The 9,150-nt window shown below is 41.9% G+C and overlaps 1 protein-coding gene across 1 annotated transcript; it reads left to right on the top strand.

The window, feature by feature from the left end:
• The first annotated feature begins 2,169 nt into the window (after nucleotides 1-2,169).
• LOC120393436 (olfactory receptor 5F1-like) lies at nucleotides 2,170-3,111 on the top strand. Its single transcript, XM_039517991.1, has one exon. It carries the CDS (start codon nucleotides 2,170-2,172, stop codon nucleotides 3,109-3,111), a length of 942 nt encoding a protein of 313 aa, XP_039373925.1.
• Nucleotides 3,112-9,150: the final 6,039 nt, after the last annotated feature.

Here is a 9,150-nt window from a genome sequence, read left to right as displayed (position 1 = left end):
GATGGGGGGTTTCATTGTCAGCTGGATAGCGCTTGCTAGATGGGGCACATGGGTTCCAAAACCCATTGAAAGGAGAGAGGCTGGGGGGGCCAGTATCTGTACTTGGTGGTGCAGGCTCCTTGTGTGAGCCAGAAGCACCAGTTCCACCTGTGTCTCTCTCCACTGTGGAATGTCAGAGTTAACTTTTGATTCCCTTAAGAATCTAGATGCAGGTTACTGAGCTGAATTCACTGGTACTGGGGCTCCCCTACTATGAGCTGAAATCACTGAAGAGCTGGACTTGCTGAGCTGAGAGCACTGTGCTAATGAGTGGAACTGAAATCACTGAAGAGCTGGACTTGCTGAGCTGAGAGCACTGTGCTGATGAGTGGGGGAGCCTGAAGCAATACTGGCAGAGCAGAGTGGAGCAATTTGTGCAGCCACTGGGTGAGTGGAGCTGAGCAGCTCGTGAGGACGGCTGGAGCGGATCACAGGACAGCTGGTGGACCAAAGCAGCTGGCAGAGTGGAGCAGCCCACAGAGTAAGCGGAGCTGAGCTGTTTGCGGGGACGACTAGTGGAAGCAGAACCCCACGAAGAGGCAGGGCAGCTGGCCCCGAACCACGTAAGGTGCCCCTTTCTACCTAGGCTGGGGAAGGGGACCTCTGCAAAGAGACTCTTGAACTCTGGGCTGCCTGACCCGGGACAGAGACTTTTGAATTGTGGGACTTTTGGGACTGTGGGTGATTTAGGGGGGTTGCTGGACTCAAGGGCCCAGAGAGAAGGACACGGCCCAAGTTGCTGGGGTGGGTCTTTGCTCACAGTTTGACCTATGAACTCCAGTTGAGGTATTTTCCAAATTTCATGCTTGTTGTTGTTTATCTTATGTAATTAAACCTTTTCTGCTACACCAAGAGTCTGTGCTTGCGAGAGGGGAAGTATTGCCTCCTTGAGGCGCCCAGGGGTGTGTGTAAGATTTTCCCAGGTCACTGGGTGGGGGCTCGAGCTGGTCTGCATTACGTTGTGGGGAAGGGACCCCTAGGTATTGAACCTGGCCCTTGCTGCTATTGTTTCAGCCTGGCAGAGGGGTTACATACAGAACAGCATCACCAGCAGCAGAGCAAGTTTCCCTGCCACACTGTTCCTAAAAGGACCACTTCCTGGGGTAAGAGTTCAATCTCTAGGCTTCCAGTCCTTTGCTTCTGCAATGGGTTCCAGTTCTGGTGGTTGATATTTGTCATGCAGAACATTTTCCACTGTGAAATAGACCCAAGAACTTATTCAACTCATTCAACACCTACAGTACCACTCACTCACCATCAATCCACCCATCTTCAAACTCTCTCACTCATCTGACTACTGCCTTACAGAGACAGTATATTACTGTCAATATCTTTTACTGGACCAACGGTCAGGTCTTTGTGTAGCCCTGTGTAGCTTGAAAGCTTGTCTCTTTCACCAACAGAAGTTGGTCCAATAAAAGATATTACCTCACCCACCTTGCCTCTTTAATATCCTGAGATCAACATGGCTACTACAACACTGGCTGCACTCTCCCAGCCACCTTCTCACTAATCCAATCCCACATTTCTTCTTACTCATTTGACTGCCCACTGACTCACCCATTTGTCCACCTTCTCAACTCCCTACACAACCATCTATTCCCTAGCTGCTTCTTACACCAACAATATGCTCACCCATCTATCAATTCAACAGTTTACTAACACATCCAATTGTCCAGTACAACCAATAGACACTCCCATCCAATTAAAAACCAAATCACCCTTCCAATCACCTATTCATTTACATCTGTTTATTCATGCAGCCATGCACTTACTCACCTACCATCCAATACATCCATCCAATCGCCAATTTAGAGAATATACCAAATACAATGGGATACATTTTGGAAAACATCCAAATTATCGGATGCATAAGACTGAACTGAGCACTCAGTTGTTTTGTTATCTGCCTGTCACTATAGAAACCATTTTAAGCAAACTCCAGAGAAGAGTTTGTTACCTTCTTTAGGTAGAGAGTTGAATGTTTGTGAATATATATCACTGAGGCCCAAATCTCAAAACAGTATGCATGCAGAAATAAGTATGCATTTGCATGCTTTGTACACAGAATGACGACTGAGCATTAAATAGTTCACTTTCTCTTTATTAATCTTTCAGAAGGTATCAGAAATGGGAATACTGGAAGAGAAAAATTGTACTGTAGCAACCCAGTTCATTCTCATGGGATTCACAGATGGGTCAAAGCTGCAGGTCATCTACTTTGTGTTGTTTTTAGTGATATATGTTATCACCTTGGTGGGGAATCTCGGGATGATCATTTTGATTAGGATCAGTTCCCGACTACACACTCCCATGTACTTCTTCCTGTGCAATTTGTCTGTTGTCGATATCTGCTATTCATCTGTTGTCACCCCAAAGATGCTGGCAAACTTCTTAGCACAGAGCAAAGCCATTTCCTATTCTGGGTGTTTGGTTCAACTGTATTTTTTTATTATCTGGCTCAGCACTGAGTGCCTGCTTCTGGCTGTGATGGCGTATGACCGCTATGTGGCCATCTGCAAACCATTGCTTTACTCAGCGGTTATGTCCCATAAAGTCTGTGTCCCATTGGTGGCTAGCTCCTATTTCACTAGTTTCATGAGTGCTATGATTACTGCATGTTTAATTAGCAGGTTAAAATACTGTGGCTCCAACATCATCAACCATTTTTTCTGTGACACCCCTCCACTGCTAGCTCTGTCATCCTCCGATAGCTCCATCGCTGAAAATACCATTTCTATTTTAGCTGGTTTCACCAGTGTCAGCTCCCTCCTGATAATCCTCTTCTCTTACCTGTACATCCTGGGTGCCATCCTGAGGATTCACTCTGTCGAGGGCAGGCACAAAGCCTTCAACACTTGTGCCTCCCACCTGACGGCCGTCACCATGTTTTATGGGACTCTGATCTTTACATACTTACGTCCCAACACCAGCTACTCACTGGGCCAAGACCAGGTGGCCTCAGTGTTCTACACAGTGGTGATCCCCATGCTGAACCCTCTGATCTACAGCCTGAGGAACAAAGAGGTGAAGGATGCTCTGAGGAGATCACTGGGGAGGGTAGTGTTTTGAAGAAGAATGCATTTATTAAAATGACTAGAAAAGAATAACAAACACATTCATCTCCTTTCTTTATTTTTCGAGGAATGTAGCTGAGGCAGCTTCTCTCTCAAGTGCTCTTTACATAGGCATTGTAAGTAATAACCACATCTCATGGAAATGCTCACTTAAAGCTAGGCATGAAATCACTGACCTTAAATTAGTTTTGGAGGGCCACATGTGCTCACTTTAACAGTCTGTAAGGTTCTCGAATGCTACAGTGATGAGCACTATATAAGAACATAGATAGATAGATAGATAGATGAAGAGGCAGACAAATAGTATTAGAAGTACTTATCACAGAATGATAATTTTGTATGTGTGAGAGAAGAAACATTTGTACTTTAAATTCTGGTATCAGTCAAGTCATATGGCAGGATGGCACAGAGTAAATGGAACATAATGTGTTTTTAAAAAAGGAACACAGTGTGTAGCTACATATACCATTGGTGTAATAACCAGACAGCAAACTCTGAGATCAGCAGTCCCTGACCTCTCTTTCCCCAAACATGCTATTATTGTGTCTGATGCTCTCAGGGGTTTACAGCCATGCAGGAGGCACTAGGCACTTTGCAGCATCTATCACATTGTTATTGCTCCATTAAACCCCAAGCTATAAATACTATAAGTGTGTCCTTTGAATCTCAGGAGAGAGCCATGCCCCCTGATTATAAATCACTTGTTGATGGAAAGGTCATGGATGAAAGTTTAAATCTGGGAACAGTGCCACAGATCTGTGTAACTGACCCAAATACAAAGAGACTAGTTCAGTGGGACTATGGAACTGAATTACATCAACCACTTATGCCCTCATTCATTAGAGGTGTCTGTATTATATTGCACAATATAGAATGGAATAACCTTAGCTATTCAAAGAACAGGGATTCTTGTACAATAACTGACTTGAACTGTACACTAATTTCTCACATCAACACTGCAATGCACTCTAATAGGTTAGGGGCTCCTGTTTTGCATAATGACTGAATTGTTATTTCTTAGAAACCTCCAAACATGCAAATCCCTGTGCTCTGACTGGCTGAGGGTCATTATTCTCTATACAGTATAACCACCATTCAAGTTATTTATCAAGGGCTATGAAGTAATTATGCAACTCCTTCCTTTCTGATTGGCTGCTGCCCACAGCAAATGTAGCCATTTCACCTGTGCAACCTCCTTCTCCTGCTACCCCATGTAGCCCCTGATATCAAATGCAATTTAATTTAGAATGGAATTGGTCTTGAAGGGATAGATCTTTTTTAGATGGCAGATAGGCAGCCCTCTTCAGAACTCTGAGAGACACCATGTCTGCAAGGACACTGAGAAGTATCAGAGGGGTTGATGCATAATCCACACTTCTGCAAATTTGGGACTGGGCCTTACAATCACAGTATAACTCTATACAACTACGTACTAGTACTACTGGTAATATTGGCTGCAGCCGAAAGGATGTAAAGCCAATTATTGCTATTACACAGAAATAGAGGAAAAGATGAAGATTTTGGTTTGGTAACAGCATTTGATAGCTAGGCCAGGGATAGAAAATAGCAGGGGGTTCAACTCTTTCTGCTATTCAACCTCAACTACTATCTGAAACTCTCTCTCGCTCTCTGTGGTCTGATTATCACATATGTGCCCACTGCAGACCTTTTTGCACTTTCCTCTGAAGCAACTAGTGCTGACCACTGTTGGAGTCAAGAAGCTGGATTGGATGGGCTACTGGTCTCACCAAGATTGGCAGTTCCTATATTCCTGTATCCTACCCCCAGTGGTTTTTCTTATGATTGATATAAACAGGAAAAGTTGTTATGACAGTTTAACTGCCACTCCTGAATGACCTGTACTCCCTCATCCACTCAGTGCACGACAATCTACTCAGTAGTTTCAGAGAGGAAGAAAAAGAGGGAGTTTAGGCAGCTAAAATCTAATTACCCAAAGTGGGATCTGCTAAGGATATCCCAACTCTAAATAACGTGCAGATGGATCTTTAATGACCCGTCATGATGGGGTCTCAATATCACAGGGAAGGGAGTGTTCCAAATGCATACCAACAAATGGATGATCACAAGTTGCCAGCATTTTGGTTTTATTTCTCATCTCACCCCTCACTCAGTCACTAACATCATCCTGGGTTTTTCCAAGAACTGGAAAGGTCATGGATAAAACTTTGCCTCTATTCATAGCTGCAGGAAATTAAGGGAGGGGAGGGGGGATTCAGACAATAATTATTTAATGACCAGTTAAAAAAAGTTAAAGCTTAATAGCTGGTAAGACGCAAATTGTCAATATTACATGTCAAAATATACAAAGTAAATATCAAACTCTAATAAGTTCTCAAACAGCACTTTTCTTACTTTGTCAACCTGTAAATTTAGATTATTGATGAAAATATTTTTAGTTAGTTTCTGTGTGAAATCAGCATTTGCTGATAAAAATCTAATCTTTCTTAGGCTAGATATATCCAACTTGCTTACGTGTATTACTTCTAGAATTGTTCAAATTAAATTTCTGTCAGAACAGTTTGACATCAGAAAATGCTGACTCCACAAATTCTAAATATCCTGCGGGAACATGTCGATTTTAATGAAATTCCATTTTTAAAATATCAAAATGGTTTGTTTTGATTTTCATTTAGCCACAACTTTTTTCATTTTGAATTTTATTTTATGCTATGTTATCTTATAAATTATAATGTAATGTAAAGTTTAAAAAAAAAGTGGAAATCGAAATAAATGCTCTGAGGCCAACAATCCATCCAGGAACTTTAAAGCATGAGAGCCTATGGCCTGAACTAAAAGACCCAGTACTGTCACCCTAGGCAGTAGCTGGCTCTGTCTGTGGCCCAGCCAACGGTACAGGGAGCAGAGTGCCCCACTGAGTGGGTTGTGGATTACAATGGCCAACACCTCCAACCCAGCAGACCAGATAAGTGATGGCAGAGATCAATGTTACCTGGATACCCCTTTGGAGACTTCCCCTTGTGTAGCAGGAACTCCTATGTCACCTTTGCGAGAGTCATGGGTGCAGGGGGAAGTGTTCAAGGGCAGGGAAAAGTCTGTGGTGGGCATAGGCCAGAGGAGAGATGAGATAGATTGGGACAGAAAGAGGTGTGGCCTAGATGGATCTGCTTCTGGTGTTTCTACCCTCTGCAATAGCCCATAGAGGGAGCAGGTCACGGAGGGAAGAATATATAGCAAACCCTGAAGGGGTCTAGCAGTGGGAATGTTCCCCCTTGCGTGCTCAGGGTCTTTGGAAGGGTTTCTGTTCCCCTTACTCTGGGCTGTGTGCCATTTGTACATTTCCGCTCTTAGAAATTAGAATGGTAACAGAATCAATAAATCCCTTTGTCCATCACCTCTCCATGCAGGTTTGGTCACTACTATCTCTAACACAATGCTTTAGGGTACCTAACACTGAATTTGTGCCCTCACAGAGTTGCCAACTGTTTTAATTGGAAAATGACTTTTGTGTTCAATTAAATCTCCATACACAATTCATGCAAAAGCCATTGCTTAATTATTTGGTGCTGTATGTTCCAGTCACTGGAAGATTTATATGCTCCCTCCAGAGACCAGATTCCAAATACTTGGAAATATGAATAAATATGGCAGCATTAACCAGATGTGAGTCCTTTCAGGGCTGCTTTTCATCTTTACAATTTGGGGTTTTACAAGAACTAGATTAAATGCTAATATTCTTGACATGTTAGAAAAAATTTTGGTGGTACAAAACTGATGCAACTCTCTTAACCATGTTCTGAAGTCAAAATCCCATGTTCAATTGTCAAATTGGCCTTAAATTCAGCAGCAAGATCCCAGGGTTGTGTGATAGCCTGGGAATCCCATGACAGCTTCCTTTATTTTTATTTTTATTTATTTTATGTACTTAGTTATTTAATGAACTACGTGTTTAGTTGATTAAGACAGTAGCATAAGGGTTTAGACATTTCTAGTTATAGGGAGGTAGAAACTGCATGGCTTACCTTGGGCAGCTTGGAACATAGTAAGTCTGCATGATGATCTGCATTCTGTCTCCTAGCCAGGTGTGTAGGTTAGGCAGGCACACACCACAGAGTGCCATCATATTTCCATGGTGACAAACCTTGCTTGTGACCTTATTTTCCCAAAGATTCTGAACATCTCTTTCTCCCCCTGGCATTACTAGTGTTTGTGGATGTACAACACCTCTTAAAAACAAGTCATTGGTTCTCAAAACCCTTCTAATAGTTATTTAATCAGATAAGCCATTGATTCCTGATTTGGAATATATTTGTTCCTTGCATTAGGAATTGGGAGGTTATGTTACCTTTTTATTTCTTACATTTAAACTGCTGCTAGAATACTGTGTCCAGTTCTGGTGTTCACAGTTCAACAAGGATGTTGGTAAATTGAAGACAATTCAGAGAATAGCCCCAAGAATGATTAAAGGATTGGAAAACATGCATTATAGAGCTGGTCTCCACTATGGGGAAATCGACACTGCTGCAATCGATGCAGCAGGGATTGATTTAGCGGGTCTAGTGAAGACCCACTAAATCGATGGCAGAGCGCTCTCCTGCTCTCCGAGAAGAGTAAGGGAAGTTGACCAGACTGCGTTTGCCATCAACTGAGCGCTGTGAAGACACCAGGGTAAGTCGACCTAAGCTATGTTGACTCAAGCCATGTTATTCACATAGCTAGAGTAGCGTAACTTAGGTCAACTTACCCCCATAGTGAAGACAAGCCATTAGTAACAAACTCAAGGAGCTCAATCTGTTTTGCTTAACTAAGAGAAGGTTAAGGGGTGACTTGATTAAAGTCTGTAAATACCTACAAGGGGAACAAGCATTTGATAATGAGATCTTCAAGCTAGTGAACAAAGGTATAACAGGATCCACTGGCTGGAAGTTGAAGCTAGACAAATTTAGATTGGAAAGAAGATGCAAATTTTTATCAGTGAAGGTTCTTAGCCATTGATAGAGTTTACCAAGGGAAGTGACAGATTCTCCATCACTGGCAATATTTAGATCAGGACTGGATGTTTTCTAAAAGATCTGCTGTAGTTCAAACAGGAATTAATTCAGGGAATACTATGGTGTGTGTTATATAGGAGGTCACACTAGATCAGAATGGTCCCTTCTGGCTTTATAATCTATGCATCTGTGTGGGAATGAGGAAGGTTAATCAAATAATTGCTTCCATTAGTATCTGATCCCAAATCTATTGAAGTCAGTGGAAATTCTCCCTCTGACTCCACTGTGCTTTGGATCAAGCCCACAGACTTTATTGTCTGTACTAATAAAACATCTTCTGAAAATAAATATTACACTCAGGGCTGGCAGTCTACAGTTTTGTTAGTAATAAATCTTTCTGCCAGATCCTAGGTGATATAACTCATCATAGTTCCTTTGGAGTCAACTGAGGATTTGTGACTGTCTTTTTCTATCATCCTTGAGAAATTGTCCTGAAAAAGTTATCAGCTTGGGCACAAAACGTATGTGCCTGTCCTTAGCAATGATGATTAAAGATAATGAAAAAATGATGATAGTTTACTTGCCACTAAATTATATTAAATTCAATTAAATTGTCCACATGGGAAGGTAGAAATTTTGCAAGACTTATTTATTCAATGCTTGTATTGACAGCTCTGGAGACTGAAGTCTTCTGCCCCGTAACCCATACAGCACCTACTGAACAGGAAGTGACAGGGCAAACCTCCTCAAAAATATTGCCTCCTTAAAATGCATCTTTACCTTGAACTGCAGGGATCATCTCCAGAGGTAAGAGGGCATTTTAGCTTTCATTCATTTTGCAAAAAAAATCAGAGATGTCAACTTTTTCTCTCAATCTGTGATGAAATGAAATGTCAAAATCATCAAATTTCCTGTGTGGAGAAAATTTGTTTTTTTTTTCAAATGAGCTCTGTTCATTAAGACTAAGAAGGTTTATGAAGATCTCTAGAAACTAGCTGACTCAGCAGCACACTGATTGCAACCAACAGCAACAAAAATCAGTGTTATAGTGATATCAAGCTACT

The sequence above is a fragment of the Mauremys reevesii genome, unplaced genomic scaffold, assembly GCF_016161935.1.
Source record: "Mauremys reevesii isolate NIE-2019 unplaced genomic scaffold, ASM1616193v1 Contig2, whole genome shotgun sequence".
NCBI lineage: Eukaryota > Metazoa > Chordata > Testudines > Geoemydidae > Mauremys > Mauremys reevesii.
The sequence above is the reverse complement of the archived record's forward strand: the minus strand, read 5'-3'. Positions and strand labels throughout refer to the sequence as shown.

Excerpts from the sequence above, each read along its gene's own strand:
- LOC120393436 (XM_039517991.1), top strand. The coding sequence starts at position 2,170 with ATGGGAATACTGGAAGAGAAAAATTGTACTGTAGCAACCCAGTTCATT.